The 27,679-nt window shown below is 50.6% G+C and overlaps 3 protein-coding genes across 7 annotated transcripts in view; 1 reads left to right on the top strand and 2 right to left on the bottom strand.

Moving 5' to 3' along the window:
* Ttc21a (tetratricopeptide repeat domain 21A) overlaps positions 1-3,675 on the bottom strand; it is a 35,781-nt gene extending 32,106 nt beyond the window's left edge. For 2 of the 3 annotated variants that reach the window (XM_003750604.6, XM_006244150.5), the window contains exons 1-3: positions 3,517-3,675; positions 1,788-1,917; positions 415-525 (exon numbers count right to left, since the gene is read on the bottom strand). In XM_003750604.6, coding sequence (XP_003750652.1) covers positions 415-525; positions 1,788-1,917; positions 3,517-3,543 — 268 coding nt within the window. In that variant the 5' untranslated portion in view covers positions 3,544-3,675. Of the gene's footprint in view, positions 1-414; positions 526-1,134; positions 1,254-1,787; positions 1,918-3,516 lie in introns of those variants that run through there. The other variant, XM_039082725.2, reaches the window with a different exon arrangement.
* Positions 3,673-15,426, top strand: Gorasp1 (golgi reassembly stacking protein 1). 2 transcript variants are annotated; one of them, NM_019385.2, is made up of 9 exons: positions 3,723-3,811; positions 8,790-8,870; positions 9,319-9,522; positions 11,904-11,990; positions 12,103-12,233; positions 12,446-12,656; positions 13,185-13,335; positions 13,709-13,861; positions 14,043-15,426. In NM_019385.2, exons 1-9 carry the CDS (start codon positions 3,752-3,754, stop codon positions 14,303-14,305), a joined length of 1,341 nt encoding a protein of 446 aa, NP_062258.2. In that variant the 5' UTR covers positions 3,723-3,751; the 3' UTR covers positions 14,306-15,426. The 2 variants fall into 2 exon arrangements, 1 of the variants encoding a protein (NP_062258.2); XR_005487911.1 differs by lacking the exons at positions 13,709-13,861; positions 14,043-15,426 and having other exon boundaries at positions 3,673-3,811; positions 12,103-12,192; positions 13,185-13,322.
* Positions 15,427-15,428: 2 nt separating this feature from the next.
* Wdr48 (WD repeat domain 48) overlaps positions 15,429-27,679 on the bottom strand; it is a 33,210-nt gene continuing 20,959 nt past the window's right edge. For both annotated transcript variants that reach the window (NM_001135895.2, XM_017595770.2), the window contains exons 12-19: positions 25,389-25,496; positions 25,010-25,106; positions 23,452-23,547; positions 22,379-22,484; positions 21,424-21,511; positions 19,290-19,366; positions 17,776-17,965; positions 15,429-17,270 (exon numbers count right to left, since the gene is read on the bottom strand). In NM_001135895.2, coding sequence (NP_001129367.1) covers positions 17,175-17,270; positions 17,776-17,965; positions 19,290-19,366; positions 21,424-21,511; positions 22,379-22,484; positions 23,452-23,547; positions 25,010-25,106; positions 25,389-25,496 — 858 coding nt within the window. In that variant the 3' untranslated portion in view covers positions 15,429-17,174. The remainder of the gene's footprint in view (positions 17,271-17,775; positions 17,966-19,289; positions 19,367-21,423; positions 21,512-22,378; positions 22,485-23,451; positions 23,548-25,009; positions 25,107-25,388; positions 25,497-27,679) is intronic.

The following is a 27,679-nucleotide window of genomic DNA, read 5'->3' as shown; positions in this document are numbered from 1 at the left end:
CTGACTGCTCTTCCAGAGAGGCCCTGAGTTTAATTCCCAGCAACCACATGGTGGCTCAGAACCATCTGTAATGGGATCTGATGTCTTTCCTCTTCTGAAAACAAGCGACAGTGTACTCATATAAATAAAATAAATAAACCTTTAAAAAAACATCTTGGTGAGGAATGAAGATGTCTTCAAGGCTCCTAGTCTGGGGGGATGACCCCTTTTGTCATGCCTTCTGTCTGCTCCCCCTTAGTTGGTTTCAGACATTAGGAGTTCTCTGAGGCCCTTGGGGTGAGAGCGAGGGATAGCCTGTCTTGACTGGCTGACAGCAGATCTAAGTTGCCTGTGCACGGTGCCTTCTCCAAGCATGTGTCTCTGCAGTGGCTTTTTCTCCCATCGAGAGAGTCTACCAAACATAGCTCCACTCACCAATGGTGTCACAGCATTTGTGAGCATAAAGCAGAGCGATGACCGCGCACAGGGACGTGTCTGGGTGGCTTTGGAGGCTCTCCAGCTCACTGATGGCATCATGGATACGGTCTGCAGAAAGAGTATACATAGATTGGCTCTGGGGCTCCAGACACACGACACAGGGACATAGGATTCCTGTTGATCACTGCCTGCTTTCACACTCTAAATCCAGAAAAGGCCTGATGGGAGAGCTCCTCGGAAGGCCTTCGTTTCCTGGAGGGTGAAGGTCTCTGAAGGCCAGCAAGGGGAGGTCTGCGTGTGTACCTGTGTGTGGCAGTCAGAGGACAAACTTAACTGGGTTTCTTTAGGCACCTTCTACCCAGTATGATAATGAACTTTTTAGTTTATGTGTATGTCGGCCAGCAGAGGGCGCAAAATCCATTGGAACCGGAGTTATAGACGGCTGTGAGCTGCTGCGTGGGTTCTGGGAACTGAACCTGAGGTCTCTCTCTGTAAGAGCAGCAAGCGCTCTTAACTGTTGGGCCACCTGTCCAGCCCCTACTTTCTAATTTGTTTTTGAGAAAGGTTCTCGGGTATATCAGGCGGCTTGAAACTTGATATGCAGTCTAAGATAACGTTGAACTTCCGGGTCCTCCGGCTTCTAACTCCCAAGTGCACCACTACCTCTGACCGAGCAACTTGGAACCTAGAGAGGTGCCTGAGACTGTGCCTGAGCACCTTAGAGAGATGGAGTCGGTTCTGAGGAGGGACAGGGCCACGCCCAGCCAATTTCTCAAGGCCCACCAATTACATTTACCCCACAGGTCCCTAACAATGGCTACACACCGCTGGGACAGTTCTTAGCACCCAGGCTCTGTTTAAGCCCCACCCTATCACGTCTATACCCCACCCTCCTGTGCTCGCACCGCCCACTGTTTAAGTCCCACCCCTCACGTCTAACCCCTACCCTCCTGTGTTTGCACCTCCCACTGTTTAAGCCCCACCCTATCACGTCTATACCCCACCCTCCTGTGCTCGCACCGCCCACTGTTTAAGCCCCACCCCCTCACGTCTATATCCTACCTTCCTGTGCTCACACCTCTCACTTCTCCCTTCCCTCAGATCCAATTCTCAGCTTCCAGGCCCCAGAAGAGTTCAACTGTCATAACCCTCCCTCTAACGACCCATTTTACGGATAGGGATACTGAAGCTCACAGCAGAGGCAGTGAGCCAAGATCTCAAAAGCTAACCTAATATAGACTCTTCAGGTTTCTGTTTATCAATGGTGATGGGGGAGGAGGGTTCCATGGGAACATAGCTAGAAGTAGGCATCTGGATGCTGCCAGAGAATAAAAGCTAGGGTGGTACTTGGGGTAAGAACAATGCCTTACCTTCCCCAAGGACCCCATAAGCTCTGAAGAACTGCAGCACAGGGTCGCAGCTGTACCTCTCTAGGCCCACATTGGCAGCCTGCAGCACGTGGTGGAAGTACTTTTCCTGGCAGTAGTAAATGATCGAAGCCTGCATGGGAAAAAAAAAAGAAGCCAGAGTTGTCATAGTCCCTGTGCCTCCATCTCTGATCCAGATGGAGTGAGCCCCGCTCCTGTTGAGGTGACCCATTCTCAGTTCTACAAACAGAAAGGAAAGGGCAACATTCAGGCCTTGCCTTCTCCTTCCGCAGCCCTGGGAAGCAGCTCCGGGTAGCTTTGCTATGACAGAGTTTTTAGATGATTGGGGGTATGGTCGAAAGACTCATCACGTTAATATGCGACTTAAACGTCAACTCAGGCTTGTCCTAGGCTGGGAAGGAAGAGGACTAAAGAGCAGTCATCAGAACAATTTAAACCGACAGAGTGGGAACCATTCTCAGGGGCTCCCATGTCCAACACCGCACACATCTTGGTATCTTTCACAGTTAAAGAAGCGGAAGCCCAGGGAGACACAGCCCTCGGAGATCACACAGTAACTGGGGCTGAGATTTCAAAGTAGGGGTTCACTCACTTCCTTTAAGGTTTGTGGGTGTTGAGTTGGGGATAGATGTGGTTCAGCCGTAAAAGCCCATGGACCATTTGAAGGAGCCCAGACATCATTACAGGGTAGTAAACAGGAAGCAGTAGGAACGGGTTTAAGTAAGGGAGTGAAGTTTTCAGATTTTTTTAAACCTTTTGGCAGAGCCTCGTGTTCGTGTATCCCAGGCTAGCCTCAAATTCAACTACCTTGGATTTCTGACCCTCCTTCCTCACCTCTCTGGTGCTAAGATTGAAGACATGTAACCACTACACCTGTTTTATGGCCATCAGGGCTTGGTGCATACCCTAGGAACTGAGCCAGATCCCCAGTTACCTCAAATGCATATATTCTAAAGAAACGACTCAGGGGTTGGGGATTTAGCTCAGTGGTAGAGCGCTTGCCTAGCAAGCACAAGGCCCTGGGTTCAGTCCCCAGCTCCGAAAAAAAAAAAAAGAAAAAAAAGAAGAAACCACTCGGGCTGTTTCATTCAGTCACGTGTGGGTGACTGCAGGTGGTGCGTGGGTAATGTTAGTCAGATGCAAAGAGCCCCGGTACAGAAACCAGGTCCGAGGTGTCTAGGGGAGACATGGTGACTCTGGCTTTGGTAAACCTTGTGGACATTTGGAAGCTGACCCTTCTCATTGGATTAGGACTAGGCTTGGGAGGCGGGCATAGACCTCATAGCATCTACTTCCGTGGGGACACAGAAGAGGCTTAGGTGGGAGGCAGATTGGATAAACTGACAGACATGGGCTTGATCTGGGGGATAGAATCAGGTCTGGGGGCTACTTTGAGGCTGGGGTGCAGAGGACACTGGGAGGAATGTATTGGTTAGGGAGTTGGGGAAGATGGAAGGACTTCTGGAGGCTGTCAGAGCAGTGGACAGAGGGGTGGAGGTGGTTGGGGGTGGAAGTGGCCCAAGAGTAGAGACGGCCTGAGGGCAGGCAGCGGGGTGGATAATGTGGCAGAGGTGGCCCAAGGGCGGAGGGCCGGAGAAAGCAGAGAGGTAACCCAGAGAAGAAATGGCCAGAGAGCAGAGAGGTAGCCTAGGGTAGAGCTGTTCTGACTGCAGAAGTAGCCCGGGGCACAGGCGGCCCAGCGCTCACGCACCATGAGGGAGGAGTCATCGCTGCTCATGGCTGCGGCCCGGCTTCAGGTGATGCCCGGCTGAGCGGGATTCCCAGCTCTGGCCGCCCAATTCGCAGCCCAGCTCACAGCCGGAAGTTCAAGGCGCGCGCGTCCTTGGCAACCTGGCTGCCGGCCTGTTGCTAAGAACTGTGACATCCGGGAGGGCGTGGCCCGGCCCCCACGTGACCAGGCCACGCAGCAGAGGGAGAGGACGGCCATGGGGCTAGGGGCAAGCAGCGAGCAGCCGGCGGGCGGCGAGGGCTTCCATCTGCACGGGGTGAGCCGGGGCGGTGGGAGGTCACCAAGGAGGGTTGCATAGCCCCAAGGCCTGCAGTGACCTTCCTGCATGCCTTCCGAGGCCCAGCGCGTCCAAGAACCGGGGCCCCCTCTGTAAGGCGCATTGCAAGGGGCTGGGAGAGCTCATGGGCTTTGGGAAGGCTGCTGCAGAGGGGTGAGATGGCCAGAATGACTGGAGCCAGGGTGGGCATTGTGACTCCGGAGTGAAACACCCGGAGACTTGGATGAGGCCCTACGTGTCACTTGTAGGGAGGTACGAGCGAACAGGCTTCTGGGAAGTATAGTTTGGTTATAAAGAGAGCGATATGGAATTGGACTAGGAAGATCTTTGAACTCAGCTCCCCTATTTTGCCCCCTTGACAAGCAGGTAGATGCAGACCTGTGCGGGGGCGGGCAGGTTTATCAGGTTGTCTTTCTGTTGGGTCAGCCTGCCTGCCTTCATTCCTTCTGACAGGATCTTAGTACTTAGCTCAAACTTAGTTCTCAAACTCTCAGCTGCTCTTTCTTGTCCTCTCTTAAATTTAAAGTTTCTGGTGGTTCCATTGTGTAGCCCTGAGTGGCCTGGAACTTGATGTGTAGACTAGGCTGGTCTGGAACCAACAGCAGTCAATCTGCGTCTGCCTACTGGGCTTCTCTGCTCTATGTTAAAGGGAGGCTGCGTTCCTAGCTGGAGAGACCTGGCTTCACAGACCAGAAGTGACAAGATTTGTTTGTGCTTGGGGATTGACATTGGAATGCATCCAGCCAGGGGTGTTTTAGAGCAGGCTTGTGGAGAGACAGGAGTTCAGGATCGCTGCACAAGGGCTGTGGGAGGTGAGATGGAGGTGGTGGAGTGGGTGAAGGCAAGAGGGTCTTGACGGGGAACAGGTTGGTCAGGTCAGAGGATGAGAACCTGGTACAGAGAGGTATTTTTAGTGTGTGTGTTGTTTTTGTTTGTGCACACGAGTGTACAAACCAGAGGTTTCAGATGTCTTTGAGTTGGTGTTCCAGGCGTTTGGGAGCTGGCACACTTGCAGGCTGGGAACTGAACCCAGGTCATCCGACAGAGCAATAGGCTCTTTTAACTGCTGACCTATCTTTCCGGCCTGTTTGTTTTGATATACGCTCTTCCCCCCACCCCCACCAGAGGATTCTTTTGAGGTCCTTGTACTCACACAGCACTAGGAGAAGCAGGAATGTTTTTGTTGTTGTTGTTGTTTCAAAGATTTACCTATTTTATTTATAAGAGTACACTGTAGCTGTCTTTACACTCACCAGAAGAGGGCATCGGATCCCATTACTTGTGAGCCACCATGTGGTTGCTGGGAATTGAACTCAGGACCTCTGGAAGAGCAGTCAGTGCTCTTAACCTTTGAACCTTCTCTCTAGTCCCTTGATATAGGATCTTATGTAGCCAAGGATGGCCTTTAACTCCTGATCCTCCTGCCTCTTCTTCCTGGGTACCAGGATTACAGGGTGCACCAGTACACCTAGCTGTAGACTTGTTTTTGAACATACACTCTGTGGCAGGCAGAGCTTTGGGCACTAGCGATAACAAGGTAGAAAAGTACTTAGATTTGGAAGTCAAACTGGAGAGAAGAAAGACCATGAAGAGCTATGTGGAATAGGGTATTTAGAGGTAAAGGCAGGGGGACTCCAAGTTTGAGGTCAGTTTATGTTATACATCATGTCTCTCTTTTTTTTTTTTTTTTTGGTTCTTTTTTTCGGAGCTGGGGACCGAACCCAGGGCCTTGCGCTTCCTAGGTAAGCGCTCTACCACTGAGCTAAATCCCCAGCCCCACATCATGTCTCTTATCTCAAAACCATAACAGTGAGCTGAAGAGATGGCTCAACAGTTACCGACACTTGCCTTCCAGGCAGCCCAGGTTTAGTTCCTGGTGTTACGTGTGCGTGTACAAAGGTCATGACATTGGGTTGTTCACGCCTGCCTGTAACTCCAGCTCCCGGGGATCCAGAGGCCTCCTCCGACCTCTGTAAGCACACACCCGGCATCTGCACACACTGGCATACATGCACACAAAATCTTTTGGTATTTTAAGATAAGGTTTCTGGGGTTGGGGATTTAGCTCAGTGGTAGAGCGCTTGCCTAGGAAGCGCAAGGCCCTGGGTTCGGTCCCCAGCTCCGAAAAAAAAGAACCAAAAAAGAAAAAAAAAAAAAAAAAGATAAGGTTTCTTTGAGAGCCTCGGCTGTCTTGGAACTATCCCAGAGATCCACCCACAGCCACACCACATAAATCTTAAACACATAATAATTCCACTGAGCTACTTCCCCAGATCCTGAGACTTGGCACTTTATTTAGTGTTTATTATATGGAACCGTAGAGGATTTTTGTTGTTTTCGATTTGTTTTATTTTTACTTTATGTTTAAGAATGTTTGTCCGCAGGCTGGACAGATGGCTCAGCAGTTAAGAGCACTGTCTGCTCTTCCAGAGGTCCTAAGTTCAATTCCCAGCAACCACATGGTGGCTCACAACCATCCGTAATGGGATCTGATGCCCTCTCCTGGTGTGTCTGAAGACAGTGACAATGCACTCATATAAATAAATCTTAAAAAAAAAAAAAGAATGTTCACATGTATCTATGTGCACGTATGTGCCTGGAGCCTGCACAGGTCAGATGGGGGAGTCAGGTCATGGATGGTTATGAGCCACCGTGTGGGTGCTGGGAACTGAACCCAGGTTCTCTACAAGAGCAGTCCAGCCTCTGGTGGGAGAGATTATAAGTGGAGGGACGGCATGCTACATACACACACACACACACACACACACACACACACACACACACATGCACCCACCACACCACACACCACACACACACACTTTTATGCATGTGTGAAATGGCATGCGTGTGTGGAGGTCAGTGGAACTTGGGTTTGAATGACCCTTTCACAGGGGTTGCACGGAAAATGATGTGTGTGTGTGTGTGTGTGTGTGTGTGTGTGTGTGTGTGTGTGTAAATGAAATTTCAAGTGTTCGATTTTACCAGTGAAAACAGATGCTGGGGTGAAAGGCTGCTAGCTCAGAGAGGCAGAAAAAGCACCCAGCTGACCTTCCTCTCAGCCTATGTCCCAGCAGCAATGCCCTCTTCTCACAGTCCCAAAAAACCTCTTTCAAGTTGAATGACCCGTCTACTTCGTGTGTGTGTCTCTATCCATCCTCCTGACTCCTTCTTACTCTCTATGGTCTTTTTTTTTTTTTTTAAGATTTATTTTATTTTAATTTTTTAATGTATTTTATGTATGGGTCCACTGTAGCTGTCAGACACACCAGAAGAGGGCGTCATAACCATTACAGATGGTTATGAGCCACCATGTGGTTGCTGGGAATCGAACTCAGGACCTCTGGAAAGAGCAGTCAGCGCTTTTAACTGCTGAGCCATCTCTCTAGCCCAGTTTTTTTCTTAATAGCCCTATGTCCACGTCCTGTGACACCTGTTTGCTTGCTCTGCCTCTTGACCTATGGTTGACTGCATTTAATCCTGTCTACAGTATTCAAGCAGAAAGCCCTTGGATTGAAGGTGTATGCTAAGGCTAAGCCACACCACAACTAAAAGCAGGTTTCCCAGTAAATAACAGTCTCCGGGGTTCACAGTGTGTTAGGTATCCTGCCTCAGGAAGCCACAGATATTTACATTATGATTCATAACAGTAGCAAAAGTAGTTATGAAGCAGCAACATGATTTTTATGGTTAGGGGTGAGTACGATATGGAATGAAAGGGCTACAGCATTAGGAAGGTTGAGAACCACTGCCCAAGAGGAACAGAGGGCGGGTCTCAGAGGCCTTGAAGCAGGACCCCCAGAGGGATGGAGCAGGACTTGGAGTCCCCATACAGGCCAGGAATGGCTTGCCCTTGGGCCTGGGCTAACCCCCACTAGGGGCCACTCCCGCTGGAGGCTGTGGCATCTCTAGCAGGTGTCCCTCCGGACCCAGTTGCTGCTGCTGTTCAGGGGTTTTTATGCTGGGGCAAACCGGCCTTGAACTAGAGGCACCTACAACACTCGGTTCTCTCCAGGCTCCTGAAGAGTTGTTCAGCTTGGGGAATCTAGTGTAGGTATCAAGGATCTGAGGTCACCTGCGCCCTGGGCCCTGTCACCTGGACTGTTTACCTTGGGCCTGGTGGACGCCTGGCCCAAGACGTCATCAACTGTTCGCAGTAAAATACTTGAGCCAAAGGCCTAGGTGCAACTCTGGAGTTCAGGACCTGGGGGAGAAGGTTGCCTTGTTTGAGCAAGGCACTGTAGGTGGGGCTTGGGGGTGTGTTCCTGGTACAGCTTGTGATGGGGGAGCTGGCTGTACATTGGAGAGAGCAGTAAGTAATTGAGAGGGGCAGGGAGCACCCACCCAGAGGGGCAAGGAGCACCCAGAGCAGAACTGTGGTTGTGTCAGCTGAGCGCATGTAGAGGCCAGTCCTGACCCTGGGATCTGCCCTCCTTCACTGTCACACTGTCCCTGCCTGCTTGACTGGAGCTAGGCAGCCAGTCAGGATCTAGGCGCTTTAGGATCTAGCCACAGGCTGCCTTGCCCATAGTTCCCTTCCTTATCGCAAGGCCTGGCTACATTTCTCCTGCACCTCTGGGCTTTCCTGCCCAATCCCTCCAAACTCCTAGCTGTCTCCAGCCCCGTTTTGGGGTAGGTAGGTAGTATTCAATAGGTGCCCCTTACTCCCAGGGCTATTTGAATCCTTTCTGGAAGCATTTGTGTATCACGATCAGGAAAAGTCCTTTCCCCAGAGGAGACTTGTGTCTGGGAAGGAGGTGAATGGGGAGGTGGGTGAGCAGAGTGGTCTGTGCAGATGTGAGTCCTCTCCTCTGCAGGTCCAGGTGTCCAGGGCCTGTGTGTGTGTGTGTGTGTGTGTGTGTGTGTGTGTGTGTGTGTGTGCGCGCGCGCGCGCGCGCGCGTGCACATGCTGGGTTCCTAGAGCCTGTGTGAGTCACGTCTGGCCTCTGCCCTGTAACAGGTACAAGAGAACTCGCCAGCCCAGCAGGCGGGCCTGGAGCCCTACTTTGACTTCATCATCACCATCGGGCACTCAAGGCTGGTGAGGTCCCCACTACCCCATCCCTAAAGGCTGCCCCTGTTTGCTTTTGCCTCCTTTTCTCTTCCTGGGTGGACCAGGGCCACAGAGGGATATTTGGAGGTGGCCACCAGGCCTAAGAAGGCTGCCTTTCAAGGCATATGAGGCCTTAGGACATGCTTGCTTTGTTCGTTTTCTGGAAGGCTTGGGGACCAAAACTTGGTGTGCCTGAACTGGGTGGTGCTGGTGCTGCCTGGAGCTGGGTGGTGGCCGGGGTGGCTGCAGGCCCAAACCCAGCCTGTGAAGCAGGGCCCAGCGACTGACTGTTTCAGCTTACCAGGCCCCGATGCCTCTCAGGTCCTGACCTGTCCAAGGGTTCTGGCCTTGGGGTAGGGGGTATGGGGGGTGGTGTTTCTGGCCTGGGTGTGGGGGGAGGTCTCAGACTGAGCCAAGCTCCTCCCTGTCCCTGCAGAACAAGGAGAATGACACGCTGAAGGCACTGCTGAAGGCTAATGTGGAGAAGCCGGTGAAGCTGGAGGTGTTCAACATGAAGACCATGAGGGTGCGAGAGGTGGAGGTGGTGCCCAGCAACATGTGGGGCGGCCAGGGCCTGCTGGGAGCTAGCGTGCGCTTCTGCAGCTTCCGCAGGGCCAGCGAGCACGTGTGGCATGTGCTGGTGAGTCCTGGCAGGGTGTGTGGCACGGGCGGGACAGGGATCAGAGGGCGTTGCTGTGGAATCTGGTTTTCCAGTGCCTTCAGAGGACGGCGGATTGTGTGACCTCGGGCATACTTATTTTCATGTTATTGCTGTCTTGGGACAGGGTCTCACTGTGACTAGCCTGGAATTCACTGTGTAGCCAGACTGGCCATGAATCTGCAGAGACCCACTAATTTCTGTCTCCTGAGTGCTGGGATTAAAAGCTCGTGCCAGCATACCTGGCAACCCTCAGCACCCTTAACTCCCATACCTTAGTTTTCATTTTAAATCTTATTACTTTGTGCATATGGGCATTTTGTCTGCCTGTATGTCTGTGCACCTGCGTGCGGTGCCCCTGGAGGCTACAGGAGGACCTTGGGTCCCCTGGGACGGGAGTTGCAGATGGTTGTGAGCTGCCGTGTGGGTTCTGGGGATCGAACTAGAGTCTCCTGCCGGAGCAGCCAGTGCTTGACCTCCAAGCTGCCTGTTCAGCCTCCATGGCTCTGCTCCTTATTTGAAGGGCAGGCCAGCATGAAGTGCGAGAAGCCTGCTGCAGGGTTTAGTGCTGTTCCAGGCGGGACCGATAAAGATGACATAGTGCTTTCTCTGGCCTGCTGCTCCATAACGGGTACACGAGTGAACGAGTGACTGAGCTGCCCCAGGTGTTATGTTAGGTCTCAGACCCACATGCACACCCGGCGTCGTGTGCATCGGTGGCACACCGGAGTTCTTCCATGCTCAGTCTCCTGCTTCGGTGGAGGGAGGGTGCCCCTGCTGGAAGGATTGCTGGTTGGGCTGCCTCTGTTGAATCTTTGCGGTCTGCATGCAAAGGTGCACCCTCGCACAAAGGGCCGACGAGGCCAACTCCAAAGCACTCGAGAGCAGTGTGGTTGCAACAGGGCTGTCCGGCCTCTGGCTTGGGGTGGCCACTTTTTTGGGTCACATGTTCCAGGGGTCTGGACTTGTGGGTTTCAGGAGCACGTCTCTTTACTCAGTGCGGTGGTGTAGTAAGCGTGATGTTGTCGTCTACGAAGCTCGTGTTACAGAACCACACAGCCTCGTTAACAAAACACATCTCAGGATTAGTGCTTTGTTCTTATATCCAAACACTACATTTATCTTGTGTGGGTGCACGTACGTGGGTGCTGGCACACGTGGAGGTCAGAGGACAACTGTCCTTCCACTCTATGGGTTCCTGGGGACTGAACTTAGGTCTGACTATTATTCATGCATTAAGCTATCTCGATAGCCGATCCTTTAAAAAGAAGTGTGTGTGTGTGTATTTATATGTATATATGTGCTCGTGTTGTGTATGCCTGTGGACACGTGCTCATTCTGTGTGTGCCTGTGGACACGTGTTTATTCTGTGTGTGCATGTGGGGGCCAAGATATCTTTGGGTATCATCATTGGGAATCTCGTTCACCTCCTTTGAGACAGTCTCTTCGGCCTAAGCTCAGCAATTAGACTACATGCCTGGCAGTGCATCCCCGGGAGCTGCCTGTCTCCCCTGTCTTCCCCCGTCTCCCCCTTTCCCCCTCCCTATTAAGTCCCAAGTGCACACCAGCTGGGTTCCAGAGCTTGAACGCAGATAGAGGTGAACACTCAGTTGGTTGAGCCACCCCCAAGGCCCCATCGATGGCCACATGCAGGGCACCTGTGCTTTGATAGAGCTTTCCAGGGAAATGGGGGAGCCTCCTGCTTAGCTGCCCCCTCACAGCCCCAGTCTATCAGAGGCGCGCCTGGGCACAGGCAGCAAGGCAAGTGCCTGCTGAGCTAACCTGGTACATCCCGCCCCCAATTTTGTGTATGTGCAAGGGTGGCGGCCAGGCGTTAACCCTGGTATCCTCTCTCTTTCTACACTGTATTTATGAGACAGCATTGCTCATTTCACCTCCTGCCGCTGCCCTGCTTTTCCACAGCTGCTGGGGATTTGAACCCAGGACCTTGGGCTTACACTTCATTCTGCCATAGGCTGTCTTGGTTTTAAGTTTTATGAAACAGGGTCTCACTATGTAGCTTTGGCTGACCTGGAACTCTGTGTAGATCCAGCCAGTCTTGAATTCAGAAAGATCCACTTGCCCCTGCCTCCCGAGTTCTGGGATCTGGAGGGGTTCAGCAGTGCTTTTCCCGCATAGGCCTGTGGCCAGTGTGGCAGTGCAGCCTACGGTTAGATTTGGACTGTTTGCAGCTGCTGCTGTCTGCTCGCCAGGCTGTAACTTGGGGGAGGGAAGAAACTTGGGCCCGGTGAAGAAGTCGTCTTGCTCTAGGCCCTGCTGGGCAGTAGAGGACAAGTGTCTTCCTCCCTAGAGAAGCCTCTTTCTGCCTAGCAACAAGTCTTAGTTTATCATTCTCACCTCAGGATGTGGAGCCCTCTTCACCCGCTGCCTTGGCCGGCCTGCGCCCTTACACAGACTACATTGTTGGCTCTGACCAGATCCTCCAGGAGGTAAAGAACCCATGGTGGGCCTGTTTCTGGGTCCCCTGAAGGGCCATGGGCAGACGGGTTGTGCACGTGTCTCAAGGCCGGAAACACCCCTCTAACACTGTGTCTCTCCTAGTCGGAAGACTTCTTCACTCTCATTGAGTCCCATGAGGGAAAGCCCCTGAAGCTGATGGTTTATAACTCTGAATCCGACTCCTGCCGGGAGGTGACTGTGACCCCCAATGCAGCCTGGGGTGGAGAGGGCAGGTACTTCCTGGGGTCAGAGGGATACAGGGCTAGGTGTGTGGGCGGACCCAGTGGACATGGGCTTCTGGCATCTCTTGGAGGAAACAGCCTGGACCCCAGAACCCCGAGGTTCATTCTTACACAGTCACTGTTGCCAGTTGTGGTTGGGGCGGTATAGGTGGGGAGGGCTGAGGTGTGGACCGCCCTGACTGAACACATCTGGTCTTCCACAGTCTGGGGTGTGGTATTGGTTACGGGTACCTGCACCGGATCCCAACGCAGCCCTCCAGCCAGTACAAGAAGCCACCCAGTGCCTCATCACCTGGCACTCCAGCTAAGACCCCACAACCTAATGCCTTTCCTCTTGGTGCCCCACCACCTTGGCCCATCCCTCAGGACTCTTCTGGCCCAGAGCTGGGTTCCAGGCAGAGTGACTACATGGAGGTATGTGGGAGCACCTGTCAGGTCAGGGGAGAGAGGAGTGTCTGAGGCATTGGGTCTAGGGCCCAGAGACACCTTGTTGGCCTGTGAGGGCCTTGACTTTAGGGGCCCATCTGCTTCTGGCACGTAGAAGCGGAGAGGCTCTGCTTGGGTAAAACATGCCTTTGGCTCATTTGCCCTCGAGTGGAGGTGAGGCACAGGTGGTCATGTGTGAGTGGGAAACTGAGACCCAGAAATGGGTAGAACCTTGTGCCACAGTGAGGTAGGGGGCGGCCAGGCCAGTGCTGGATATGGACGTGGTGTGCTGCATGGTCCCCATTTGCACCTGGATTCGAGGGAGGGTCAGAGAACAGGGTAGTATCTGTGGGTACCTGGGAATCCCCTCAGGGAGCATCACAAAGCCTCCCCAGTGTGTCTTTGTAGAGGATCTGGCTGACCTCCCATCACTTGTGGGGAGGAAGGGTGGGCTGCAGTCAGTGGCTGTTTCTCAGTCTGGCCTAACCTTGATTTCTCCTTTCCTGGTACCTCTAGGCCTTACCACAGGTCCCTGGTGGCTTTATGGAGGAGCAGCTCCCTGGGCCTGGGAGTCCTGGCCATGGCACTGCTGACTATGGGGGATGCCTACATTCCATGGAGATCCCGCTTCAGCCTCCACCTCCAGTCCAGCGGGTCATGGACCCAGGTATGGGATATGTCCTGGATGAGCCCTGATGCTAAAGTGGGCTTCAGGCTCACAGCTGGACTTCACAGCAGTCCCAGCGTTCCTCAGGACCTGCTAACCTGTCAGTCCAGTCCAGAGTCGAGAAGGCCCACTCGGGGTGACTTGGCAGATCTGGGCCCATTGGCATGATGCTCAGCTCTGGGCTCTTTGTCTCTCAGGGACATGTGATCACAGTCTTTATGTCTCTCAGCCTCGACGGGGTTAGAGGAGGGTATCTGTGGTGTGGAGGGCAAGTTAGGTACTCCAGGAATATGGTAGAGGGGAAGACAGGCTCCCACATTCCCAGTAGTTAGGGTTTTATGCAAGCAAAGAACTGTTTGCTTTTCCTCTGCAGGCTTCCTGGATGTGTCAGGCATGTCCCTCCTGGACAGCAGCAATACAAGTGTGTGCCCCAGCTTGTCATCTTCCTCATTGCTGACCCCTACAGCTGTTTCAGCCTTAGGACCAGAGGACATTGGTTCCAGCAGCAGTTCTCATGAGCGGGGTGGTGAGTGACCTTCAGTGACCCTCTGAGAAATCCTGTGTTTGGGGAGGGCTGCCCCGAGCTCCTCAGGTGGGTTAGAGGTTGGCTGTGCCAAGGGATTCACATGACTGACCTCTAACTCCCCACCAAAGCCTAGGCTGCAGTCACTGAGGATGGGTCTCCTCAGCCTCACCTTATGTTTCAGGTGAGGCCACGTGGTCAGGGTCAGAGTTCGAGATCTCCTTCCCCGACAGTCCAGGCTCCCAGGCCCAGGTGGACCACCTGCCCCGGCTGACTCTCCCTGATGGCCTCACGTCTGCAGCTTCACCAGAAGAAGGGCTGTCTGCAGAACTGCTGGAAGCACAGACCGAGGAACCAGCAGACACAGCCAGCCTGGATTGCATGGCAGAGACTGAGGGGCCAGCCGGCCAAGTCCAGGCTGCCCCAGATCCAGAGCCTGGGTTGTGAGAAGGCCCCTGGTGACATTTGGTGTTCCTTAGCTGTGTAGCTCTCTAGGCTGCAGCCTCTAACGAGGCATGGGCTTTGCTAGAGTTCACATGTAGTCCTGGATTGAAAGGAACAGAACACTGGAGCAATGTCCGGCTTCTATAGAGGCAGGAGATGGATCTAGATGTGTCTGTGAAGCACTGGCACCTTCCCGGGAGGGAGAGGCTGCAGGCCCGACACAATGTCCATATGAAGATGGGGTGGGGGACAAGAGGCTGTGTCCACAAGCGGCCACACTGGTACTGAGGAGCACCCCGAATCCCAATGCCCTTCCTCATTCTAATCCTTACACTGGATGAGAGAGGCAGTATACTTGGCCACTTGATTTCTAGGATGGAAGATTCTGGGCCCTTCAGAGGGACCTGCCTCTGCTAGCTGTACACTAGCCTCAGGGGAGGTGGAAGGGAGCAGACACTCCAGTTCTTCTCTCCTGTGATCTCTCAGCCCTCCCTCACGTGCGGACAGCAGGCTCCGAGTACACAAGGTACAGCTGGTTCTGATGGTAAACAGGTCAGGCTTTGCTTACCATCAACCCCCCCTACTCAGCCCTTCTCGTCTGGACTTCTGGGTAAAGCCCCCTCCCATCTGTCCTCAGTGTACGGGAAAGGGGCCTTGAGAGGCTCAGGCTCTGAGAGGACGTCTGTGCTGCTGCCTTACTGCAGATGGCACCAGCCATGTCTTCTGCAGCTCCAGTCCTGTGTCCTTGCTAATCGTCTCCCACCTCCACAGACCATGGAGCTGCCTAGGTTGTTAAGCCAAGGACTCTGTTTAGGAAGCACAGGGCAAGTAGTACAGTGGGCGGACACGACCCCATGCACTAGGAATACATTTATAGCCGGGCCCGTGAGGCCCCCAGAGCCACTAAGGCCTGCAGTTGTACAGCATGGGTTACCACAGGGCTGCTCTGTGGTGAGCACCCTGACCCCCAGCTGTCCTTGCTGGAGGGGTCTGCTCCCTGGGACACTGTAAGTGGGGTGAGATGGATGCTGATGCTGTTTCAAGAGTGAACCCCAGATGTTTCTTTCCCTGTAATCTGCTGTGGGAAGTGACAAGTGACCGAATAAACAAGTCCAGCACACTGAGATGTTTGTAACTAAAGCTTTATTCTATACGACTTGAAATACAGATTCTGACCCTTTTGGCATTGCAGACTGTCCAATTTTCTGGAAACTTATTACTGATTTTTGACAAGAGGGGAAAGAAGTACAACCATGCTGGGGGTAAACTCTCCACAGGGGCACAACTGCCTGTGGATCAGTACTGCCTGAGCCAACCAGCAAAACCTACTCTTAGTGCAGAGGCCCCTCCTGCAAACACCCCACCCACCCCTGGCTTTTCGCTTACAGCTATCACTAAAAAATATGCACCAAAAGTGCACTGTTGTCCAACACAGATAGAAAGAACTTCTGTAAAAAAAAGAAGCTGGCTGCTCTGGGGAGGGAGAACGGTTTAACCCCTGGGATGTCCTTGCTCACTGGAGGGTGTGGAAGCCATGGCATGTATGTTCCCACAGTTATTGTGAGGGGCCCTGCTCTGTAGTTGTACGGATTAGTGCCTTGGTTTGTAAGGGATGGATCTGGGCCCTTCAGCTGTCTCCAGTAGAACCTGTGAAGATGTAGAGACGAGGAAAAACCCTTCCCCAGGCCCCCTCACCCTGCTCCTGTGGGGACAGACCACACACAAGGCACGGACAGCTGGACGGTGTACGCTGCCCTCCCAAGGCACGTGTGCTTCCGCTGTGCTCAAAGTTTCATCTGTCTGGATGTAAATGACCAAGGGAAGAATCCAAAGTATCTTTTGCCAAAAGTTGAAGTGTTTATCCCCAATAAGTTAAATATTCTGTACAAGATCCAAGTGAGTCTATGAAAGCTTTTGACTGTTAGAAAGACAGCGGAAAGACCTGGACGAAGGCGTAACAAAAGCCCGTGTATAAAACTGGAAAAACAAACATGGACCACAATATAAATATCAAACCAGCTCACTGTGAGATCTTTTTACTCTAGTAACACAAAACTTCAGCATTTGAATGAAACTCAAACTTCAGCATGGTCTTAAGTCCTGACAGTCGGCAGGCTGCTCACCCAGAGCAGGAAGCTGTGGTTCTCGCTGGCTCTGCCTGTGAGGAAGGCGGTGCTGGCGGAAGGAAGGAGTGGCCACAGCGGCTTAGGCTATCTTGGGCTATCGTACAGCCAGGGCACTATGGGGCAGCACTGCACAACACACACCAGCTGTTACTGCCTGGAGGTCCAAGGTCCCTGGAGTTGCGGAAGGTCTTCCTACAAGAGTGTGGCTGAGATGCGGTATTTCAGAAGTAGCCCAGCGTGGTCATTTTTTAGGAAATAGGCTGGCTCTTGGATTGTCCAACAGTGATTTCCATTAAAAATAACTCTCATATGGTGAAAACAACTTAATTTTTGTAATGACAAATTTGGAAAAAGCCTTCATAGGTACTGCATGAGTGGAATGTACTTGGACAAAGCTGCAGAACTTGTGGGTTTGAAACGGAACCACGGCGAACAGATGTGGCCCCGCTGATGTTCTCTAACAAGTGCTAAGAGACAAAGGTGGGTCCTTCACAAGGAGTCAGCGAAGTCTGCACTGCCTGTTGTAGATTCTCTGCATCTCCCAGAACAGTGCCAGGGCTTTTCTGTCTTTGCACTCGAGTCCCTGGGGACACCTTAATCTATGCGTGGAGCCTGGTTTCTATAATACATCTCCATTGGCCGGTTGGAGGTCTTGTTCCCGTAGGACGTGGTGGGCTTCCTAGGACTACTCTTGGGGCCACAGAGGAAGGTGGTTGGTAAAGAACCCAGGAGCATGGGCCCACTCTTCACGTGGACTTCTGACGGTAATGGAGGGTGAGGTCCCCACCACTCTTCCATATGAAGTGCTTTACTGTCCGAAGGTCCATATTGGGGTCCAAAACCTGAAGAGCCAAAGTGCATTGAGAATGTCAACATCACTGATAGCCAAAGCCGTCCAGGTGGCCCAGCTGGCTCCACTGTGCCCAGAGCCTGATGTTTGCTTCCACACATGGAATCTGAAATACTCTGCTCACCAGCAGCACCCGCTCAGCCCTGCCTGACCACAGTGCGCTTGTGCTGGCCCTAATCCATCTCTTCTCCACCCACCTCCACTCAAATTCTTTACTGTGACAGATACCACCCTGTAAGTCAAGGTGACCCTGCCCCATTTACTCGCACAGCCCTACTGTGGGCACCTGGAAATCTGTGTCCTCTTCCTGAGCGCCTCCCTCAGGTGAGGAGGAGCTTCAGGTGTGCTGAAGGGCCTTTCCAAGAGACACAGAACTCTTCCCAGCCTCGGACAGCAGACGCCTCAGAGGCCGCCAGCTTGAGACTGCTAAGCACACAGGATGTGACTTTACGGTGCCTCTGCAGGGGGACCAAGTCATGCTCTTCAGGTCCACTCACCTGGTCCTGGCACAGAAGCTCAATTTTCTCCTCTGCCAACACAGCAATGTCCTCCTCCTTCTCCTGCTCTGGTTTTTCATTATTAGAAGAGCTGGTGGTTTGGGACTCGTTATCCAGGTTGATAATCTTCTCGTAGACGTGTTCCATCACCTTCCGGACCTGCAGCATGTCACTGGCAGACAGTCTGTCTCTAGAAAAGATGAAATGTTTTGACATCATGAAAAATCTATTATTTTTCATTTGTGTCAACATCTCAAGATAAACATCGCACAGACATCTGAAATCAATACATGTTTTCAGTCATTGCTCCGATTCACTTGAGAGCTGTCAGGAGAGTTACTGTGGTACCATTGAGGGCTCATGCACACACAACAGCCGCTTGCACTATACCTCCAAGTCCTCTCCTGAAGCCTGGGCAGACCCACCAATTAACTACCAAGGGCCCAGTGTTATCTCCTACTGCTGTGCCTTCAAGTAGGAGACAACGCCTCAGGCTAGACATTAAGCCACAACGTGCTCCAGACCACACACCCCGCATTATACAACTGAAGTCCCTCACTTCCAAGCCCTTGTCTCTGATATCAGTAAACTACTATCTCATAGCAACAGCTTAAACTCTTCATGGATCTGAAAGTGGAGTTGTAAAATCCACTGGGAGTGGTATCTGTGGCTTGCAGAGGGATCCAGTGCGTGCATGTGGAAGTGGTGGTGGGGCAGGCAGAGCTGGGTGCGGGTGGAGCACTGCACTTCAGTCAGACAGAGGTCACTCCAAGTGTTTGCTGGGCCAGTGGGAACTCGTCCTCTGTGTGAACTTGGGAATCCCTGTGACAGTTTTAACAGCCTTGTTGATTTCACTCGCTAGTCATATATACTGATCGTGGATCAGACTCCAAATTTTCTGCTGTGAGCTTCTCTTTGAAGCACGTCTACCTATCAGGAATTTCTAGTGGTTACTGCATGCTCTGTGACCTGGCATTGAATCCCGAGACACGAAGCCCCTGACTCCTAAGTGTCTTGAGCAAGCTCCTGTCTGGGAAGTCTGTCTTTGGGCACTCCACCCACTCGTGTGTTTCAGGTGAGATCCTTGTCCTTATCTTCTAGAAGGTTCTGTTCAGAGCTGGTCAGCTCCCACTCTCGTCCTTTCCTAAGTGTCTATAAAATCAGCCACTATACACAGGTTTTGTCCTCAATGGAACGGTTTGGTTTAAAGATTCCAGATCCTCCTCTATTCACCTCGTAAGAACTGGGATTTGAGGTGTGTACCATCTCACTTGGTTACTTGATCTTGCTATGGAGTCTTGGCTGGCCTCGGCCTCCCTCTGCCTTGGCCTCCCTCTGCCTCCAGAGATGTAAAAGGCATGTGCCAGCAATTATGGGTTAAACTAAATTTTGACAGGAGACAAAGTCCATAGCAATCAGCCTTCAACGTAGCACCTGCCTCCCATATTATGAAGCGAGCTAAAGGGCAGAGGACTCCGAGGCGACCCGAGTAAGGAAGCCCAATAGGTACTTACTTTTTTAAAGTTTTTGCTCCTGAAGATGCATGAGGTTGGAGGTAGAAAGGAATTTTGTTGAATTTGGGCATATTTTTCTGAAATATTAAAAGTTTAAGAGGTATAATAGTTTCTGTTAGCTGATAAAACTAAAATGCTGTCAACAGGAGAACAATTTACAAATAACCATTTTAACAATAAAAATGACTTTTAATGAAATTTACAGTAAGTTATCAATAGAAGTATGCCTTAAGAGAAAATTTCACAGCAAGTATGATGTTTAGTTTATAATAAAAATAGATGAAGACAAACTATATGTAGTATTAGTGTCAGAAACAGTGGCATGGCTCTTCTGAAAATATCATTCAAGGCATTACAGGAAAACACATTTTTAAAGCTCCATATATCAAAATATCAGGGCTATGACTAATGGCCCCAACAGAAGTTTAAGTGTTTTGAGAAAGCCCCAGAACATTCACTTCTGAGCAGACACTTGGGTACTGGTGGGCCCATCATCCAGTGGAGAGGCCACCGGCCTTCTGCCATCTGTCTCATCCTCTGATAGGGGGAGTCTACCCTGAAAACATTACCCATTCTCAACTGATGGCTGAAATGGTCCAGCCAGCTTTTCTTGGAGCATAGCCCAAGTTATTGGGTCACTCACTAATGCACCAGATGAGTTCTACACTCAAAAGAAGCAGTGGATTATGGGAGTCTGCACAGGAAGACCACAGGAAGACCAACAAGTGTCAGTCACACTAGTTCTAAGTTCTTGGAGTGTATCTGGAGTAGAAAACACATTTTCTAAAGTTTCAGGAAATTAAGTCCTTTTTCTATGGCTTTAGGAGTATACGAACAGTCAAGAAAGTCCTGTCTGCAGGAATGCACTATACAGACAGTGTAGAATTCAAATAGTAGACAGGACAGACCCCTACAGACTACACTGGTACACAGCTTAGTTCTCTGGGAAAAGTTAAAATGTCACCTCACAGCCAACAGAAGACTGAATAACAGTAACGAGGCGGACAGTAAACAACAAGGTGCAGAGCGTAGTGAGGACACTCTGAATTGGGAGATATCCAATAAAACATGGAACCAGAGCTACAAAACCTCAATCTGATTATACAAAAGTTAAGGTTTCCCCTGGGAGAAAACCTTGAACAAAGTAAATGTTTAATGAAGGCAGAGAGGAGTCAGGTTAATTGGCAACAGAAGATCACCTGTGAGTGAGTGAGTGAGTGAGTGAGTGAGTGAGTGAGTGAGTGAGTGAGTGAGACGATGACCCAGTTGGAGAAGTGGCAAAGGACACAGACAGGCAGGTCACAGAGAGAAACGGTCAGTGTGAAAAGACTCCTGACCTCACCACGAATAAGGACACATCCACACTGAAACACCGCACAGTATTTGATGACGGCTCAGCAAAGGGCAAGTGTCTGGTGTCGGTGTGGCTGTGACAATCAGGTGTCCATACACTGTCGGTGCAGAGCACACTGCCTTTGTGAAAGGGCAATTCGCATATCTATCCAGATTTAAAATGTCAGACCCTTTGATCCAGCAATTTCACTGTAAGAATTTACCCTAAAATACACAGAGACACATGTACAAAGACGTTCAGGAAGCACTGTTTGCAAATGCAAACAATGCAAACTACCTGGGCCCATTAAGAAGGGGCTGATCATTTACACAACAGAATAAGGTGCAGTCCTTAAAAGGGAACAGTCCCTGAGCACAGGTCTGAACAGATGTCCAAGACATATTTTTAAGTAAAAAAAAAAAAGAAGTTGCAGAACACTGTAAGAGATTTTGTGCAAAATTAAATGAACTCCACACTTATATCTGCACACAATAGTAAGTGCTCGTGTAGGTGACTTCCTACTGGGTTCCCCCTCTGAGAAGAGGGCTGGGAAGGGTGAAGAGGGTGGGTGGGAAGAGGTGGGCACTGATTACGTTGTAGAATAAGCATACATTATTGTTCTGACTGAAACCAGACAAAGATAAAAGTTGATATGTAAATAACTATCAGATGTGTCTACAACTTTGGAACTTCAGGAACGCAGAGAGGATTCTACTTAGCCGGTGACTTTTGTCACAGTTTAAGACTTAATGTCATGGTCCAGGGAAAGCAAAGGGCAAAGCGGGAGTGAAGGATACTTACATCCACAGTGATGTCGATCACCCATTGTGGCACGGTCTCATTGAGAAGCATTGCCTCGGTCTCGCCCCCGGAGTCCCGGCAGAGCAGCCTAGACACAATCCATCAGGTGGTCAGTGTCATGACAAGCAGGGGGACAGCAGAGGAGCCCTCACAGCGCTCATTGAGGACAGCAGAGGTGATGGGGGAGTAGGGAGACTTGGGCCCGATCAAGCCGCTTCTGAGTCCTGGGTCACTACAAGAAACACTCAGCCAAGGGCCTAGCCAGGGCCAGGCATGGCCCAGACTTCAGCTGCAGTGAGGGCTGCAGTTTGGTTACCTTGCTCCGAAGATCACAACAGAAGAAAGTCTGTGCTCAGGGGAAAGGCAGGCATCACCCTCACTTCCCACACCCAGTGATGCTGCAACACTTCCCTGCTCCTTCAGGGCTTGCCTGAAGCCTCCCCTTCCCTGGAGGGCCAGAGAGCATCTCCCTCACCCCAGGCTGAACCAGTATAGATCACAACAGTTTGCAGGATCAGCCTCACCCTCTTGCCTGGCCCAGTCTCCCATGACCAGGGACTGCTCTGACGCCATTTGATTCCTGCCTCTGGCAGTTAGCCACACTGGCAAAGTAAGAGAGGCAGGCATCTGGGATGGGGCAGGGTATCTGTGTGGGTGCGCACGTGTGTGTGCGTGTGAATCTCACCTTGGCCCTTCGTTATTAACATTCACTGCACCAGGCATTAAGTATCTCAAGGAGATGACATGTCTGTCTGGGCAGCATTTTTTATTTATTTATTTATTTTTTTGGTTCTTTTTTTCGGAGCTGGGGACCAAACCCAGGGCCTTGTGCTTCCTAGGCAAGCGCTCTACCACTGAGCTAAATCCCCAACCCCCTGGGCAGCATTTCTATCAAGAGGGTTGGCTTATTAAGCAAGGCCTTTCTAGGCAGGGTTCTAGTCTTTCTTATCCATACCTGAAAAGTGTGCGACCTCCAGCTTCTCCAAAGATCACGGGGGTGTGGGGGGGCACCTGGAAATAGCCATTTCCTTTCTGGACTCGGCTCTCCTGTTCCCCACTCACTGGAAAGATAGGCAGGCTGTTAATGTTGGGACCAAAGCTTCTGAATACTGACCACAAAGGCTGTAAACATTCCAACATTTTAAAAATAAAAAATCCTGGGGCTGGAGTGATGGTTCAGCGGTTAGAGCACTGGCTGCTCTTCTAGAGGACCAAGGTTTAGTTCCCAGTACTACAAAGTGGCTTACAACCATCTCTAACCCTAGTTCCAGGGTATTCAACACCCTTTCTAGCCTCCATGGGCACTAGGCCCATAAGTGTTGCCCTTATATACACGCAGGAAAACTGATATACATCAAATAAAAATGAACAAATCTAAAGAAACATTTAAATCAAAACCCTGCTCCTTGGTCAGCATTAGAAAGCTGGGTGGAGGAAGCTGGAACGGAGGACTGAGGGCTCTTCAGAGGACCCGAGTTCAGTCCAGGAGATCTGGTGCCCCTGTCTGGCTTTCACATGCACCCCACTTAACTGGCATAAACATAAAATGTTTTAATATTAAAAAATAATAAAGGTTTAGAACAAGTAAGAATGGTATTTAATATGTAAGAGCAGAGAATCTCATCAGAAGTCCAGTACCTGCTCACAGTGAGACACAGCCCCCAAAGGAGCCCCCAGGAGGGCTTTAATACAAGAAATAAATGTAGTTGACCCAGTGCCTGAGCTGACACACAGCCCCTCCCAGTCCTCAGCTCCCTGAACCTGAGCACAATGGCGCCACCTAGCACTTGGGAGGATCTATGACCACCCATAAACCGGTGATTTTTGAATATCACACATGGGGCTTCTTCTATCTGAGAGCCACATCCCAAAGTGGCCTCATCCTTTGCAATACTGGATACTCTCATTCAGATGTAGGAAAGAACAATTAACTGGGCACACCACAGCTGTGTCAGACTTCTGTACACTACAGTAAGTACCCCTTGGCCCACACAACTGTCACTTTTCTGAACAAACAGACACACTAACCATGGTTCACTTCATTCTCCTCCTCGTCCATGGGAGTCACATGTGTTCTGGGCCAGTACTCCAGGAGGGCCTGTAGTAGAAGTCCTCCTAAGTTCACTGTGGGTGAGAGGAGAAACGGAGACAGTTTGTTAGCTCCAACCTAAGACAGAAGCTGTCAATGTTCTCATGCTGCATCTGTTTTCTTGAGAAGCAAAATTATCCAGCAGGGCAGGGTACAAACAGGGCAGTTATGGACACTTGAAGGCAGAGGTGTGGGCTGGAGAGATGGCTCAGGGTTAAGAGCACCGGCTGCTCTTCCAGAGGTCCTGAGTCCAAATCCCAGCAACCACATGGTGGCTCACAACCATCTGTAATAAGATCTAATGCCCTCTTCTGGTGTGTCTGAAGACAGCTACAGTGTACTCATATATAATAAATAAATCTTTAAAAAAAAAAAAAAAGGCAGAGGTGCTTTTCAGGATGGGGATTATGTGTGAGCACCTTACAGAAGTTATATACACAGGTTTGGTGGCTTTTGAATCGGCACTTTCCAAACTGTTACGACTTTCTTTTTTCTTTGTGATTCAGCCTGGTCTTTGATTCATCTTCTTTCTTCCTACTCCCAAGTACAGGGATTAGAGGCATGTGCTACCACGCTGGGGTACACATGCTGTGGTGATTTGAATAGGAATCCCCCCACCATGTATTTGAACACCGGCCAATAGTGTGGCACTAGTAGGAGGTGTGGCTTGTTAGAAGAAGTACATCACTGTAGAGGTAGGCTCTGACACTTCCTATGCAAAAGCTACACCCAGTGTGACACACACGGTCTCTCCTTGCTGCCTGTGGATGAAGATGTAGAACTCTCCATTCCTCTAGTACTGTGCCTGCCTGCACGCTGGCATCATTCCTGATACGATAATGGACGAAACCTCTGAAACTGTAAGTCTGACCCAATTGTAAGAGCTGACGTGGTCTCTTCACCTCAATGAAACCCTAACTAACACACATCCATAGGCTTCAACCCCAAGACCAGAGACAAGCAGGTCTCAGTGCTTAATCTCAGAATCGAAGTTGCAGAGAAAACACTACCCTGCTGTTCAGCGGTCACCCTTCTCTGTTCTTTTTGTGGAGACAGGGGGTTTACATTGCAGCAAGGCTGCCCTGGACCTCAAGGCTCCTAAGGGCTGGGATCAGAGGCCTGAGCCGCCATGTCTGGTTGAAGCTATTCTTTAAACCAAAAACAGTTTGCTATTGACACAGGTACTCTCCCCAAAGCCAGCAACCTTGTATTTGTACGTGTTGGATTGTTACACACCAAGTTCTCAAAAGCGTGCTGAGTGACTTGGGCAGTGGAGATGCACGTCTGTAATCTCAGCACTAGAGGCAGAGGCAGGCGGATCTCTGAGTTCCAGGCCAGCTGGTTTACAGAGTGAGTTCCAGGATAGCTAGGGCTACACAGCTACACAGAGAAACCCTGTCTTGAAGCAAAACAAACAAATGACAGTAAGAGTCACGGTGTGGGGGACGCTTACAAAGATGACCAGCTACCTTCTTCAATCGAAGACACTTAACTCACGTTTTGGGTCTGACCCATCGGGACTGCTGAAGCCAGCATCTTTCGCAGAAACCCAGGCAGCGAAGCAGTCGCTTTCATCCAGAGTAATGGTCAGCATCTGTTGGGGGGAGGGACACACAGTGCTAGCAGCTTGCTCTCCCTCCCTCCTCTCCAGCACCTGACCCGGCAGCATCCATCCATGCACTAGACAAGGCTAAGCCATGTCTCTTGGGATTCAGCTTCAGCTTGCTCTACTCGAGAGTCAGGCTTACATGACAGCATATTAAGACAGACGGGGCAAGCAAATGTCTTAAGGACAGCAAACTCCTTAAGAATAATTAGGGCATGGAGGAAATTTTCAATTATCCAAAATCACATAAATACTGATTGCCTAACTCACCCCTGTTTTTAGGTCTACTGAGAACCAATTTGGAACATACACCATTTTAAATCTTTTCTTAATTTCATCTTCGAAGTCCACTTTGCCCAAATCTTCCACTTTGCATGCCTGCATAAGAAAAGAAAGCACAATGGTTAGGATGAAGTAAGGGACCGACTGGATGTCACTGCATTCTTCCAAATTTCACATTTGCTTAAATAATTCTATAGTATACTTCAAAAAGAACATAGCCGACTTTTATTCTAAGGCTTTTAAATAACTACCTGCTAGTAAACGTTTAAATTAGTAAGTTAGAGGATGGCTCATGGTTAAGAGCACTTGCTGCTCCTGTAGAGAAAATGGGTTCAGGTGCCAGAGGCCATCAGCCTCATGGGCATCCACTTACCCAGGTCCAGGGTCTGGTGCCTCTTCTTATCTCCCTGGCAAAGGCACAGACACGGTGCAGGCAATGCTCATACATGTAAAACTTCATCTTTTTTTAAACTGAAAATAATCTTTTCTAGGGGTGTGGCTGTAATTGAACTTTCCTGATACCGAGCTCCCCTGACACACCTGGAAGCACCATCAAGTGAACTTCAAAACAAGGGGAGAGTAGCCAGGAAGCACGTTAGAAGAGCTGGCTTAACGAGCTGAGCCTCTTTCAGACAGCAGCTGGCTCACAGAACGACTCAGAGCTTCCCTCTCCTGGCCGCCTTAATACTTCTAGGCTGGAAGGGTGGCTCAGTGGTTAAGAACACTTATTCTTGCAGAAGACCCAAGTTCAATTCCCAGCACCTAGACAGTGGCTCAGAACCATCCATAATTTCAGTTCCGTGGCATCTGATTACCTCTTCTGACCTCTGTAGGTACCAGACACACAAATTCATGAAGGCAAAACACTCATGCATACACAATTTAAACAATCTTAAAAAAAAAAAAACAAAAAAAACAAAACAAAACAAAAAAAACTTCTGAACACCTCTCATTCTAAAAATGTAGTTCTTCCACAAAGCCCTAAACATCTTCAGTGGTAGGGTCGTTTCCAGTTATAGTTCTCTTTAGTGCTGAAATTCAACACCAAGTGTCTGCTGACTGCTCAGCTCAACATTAGCATGACTGTGAGTACCCCAGTAATCTCCTCACAGGCAGACATGGACTCCCCTGTATCCCACTCTCCATACCGTTCCAGGGAAAGCACACACCACTGTAACATACCCAGATCACAGGACACAGCTGTTTCCCAGAAGCCTATGTCATTTGCTGCACTGCACACATATTCTGTGGTCCTAGCTGGCCACCCCCCCAGACCATTCTCCCTTAACTCTCTGAAAACCCAAGCCCTGCTCCATTCAAATGCAGTCCCAGATGGTAGGTTGCCCTCAGACCTCCATCCGATCTGTCACTAAAGTCACTGTTTCCCACCACAACTGGACTGCTACTGCTGTCTGCAAGTGTGTGTGTGTGTGTGTGTGTGTGTGTGTGTGTGTGTGTACATGTGTGTATACGTGTGTATACGTGTATGTGCACTCGCATGCACGAACAGTACACAAGCAAGCCTGGACAGAAGCTCCTTTTGTCCTCCTCCCAAAGCAAAAAAAAAAAAAACCCAAAACAAACAAAAAACCAAAAAAATGAAAAACAAAAAAACCCAGTGCCCTGTCGGTGTGGTTAGCACTTTGGACTTTGAATCCAGCAATCCGAGTTCAAATCTCGGTGGGACCTCCATTTGTCAGTGCGGGCATGGGGCACCGACAGTGTCCTCCGGCTGTTCTGTGCTCTGGTCTTCCTATCATTGACAGTTCCCAGCCCCAATGGATTCTGTGGGACAATGAAAGACACCCTGGTTCCCGGTTGAGGAGGCTCAAACCCTGGAGACCTTGAGGGACACATGGTTCTGAAATATGCCCTTGATATTGCCAGAAAACGGGTTCCCCTCATTTCTGGGTGGAGGCCACAGGTTCTGATAAGTCCAGCAGGTCATGTGATTGGTCACTGGCTACAGACTAGAACACAGCTCTGCCCTCTACTCCATGTCCCCAGACTTCCTTGACTACTTTACCCTGTTAGGCTTATTATTCCAGATCATGTGACCTCAGGACTTTCCAGATTCATATCCAGACATGGGAAGCTGTTGCCTGCAGAGATGACAACCACGACACATAACTTGGAGGTCTACAAAGGAGAACTCTATCCCACCCAGACAGGTTGCACTGAGAGCAGCTGAGAGTCCAGGAACAGGACCACAGGAACCACACTGCTAGGTGGTCAGGAAGAATCAAGCAGTTTTGCTGATTCTCTGCTGATTGGGGCTT

The sequence above is a fragment of the Rattus norvegicus genome, chromosome 8 (genome assembly GCF_036323735.1).
Source record: "Rattus norvegicus strain BN/NHsdMcwi chromosome 8, GRCr8, whole genome shotgun sequence".
NCBI lineage: Eukaryota > Metazoa > Chordata > Mammalia > Rodentia > Muridae > Rattus > Rattus norvegicus.
This window is presented reverse-complemented; position numbering and strand designations above follow the sequence as displayed.

Excerpts from the sequence above, each read along its gene's own strand:
- Gorasp1 (NM_019385.2), top strand. The coding sequence starts at position 3,752 with ATGGGGCTAGGGGCAAGCAGCGAGCAGCCGGCGGGCGGCGAGGGCTTC. Across the intron at positions 8,871-9,318 it reads CCATCGGGCACTCAAGGCTG|AACAAGGAGAATGACACGCT; the intron begins GTGAGGTCCCCA and ends CTGTCCCTGCAG. Across the intron at positions 11,991-12,102 it reads CTGACCAGATCCTCCAGGAG|TCGGAAGACTTCTTCACTCT; the intron begins GTAAAGAACCCA and ends TGTCTCTCCTAG.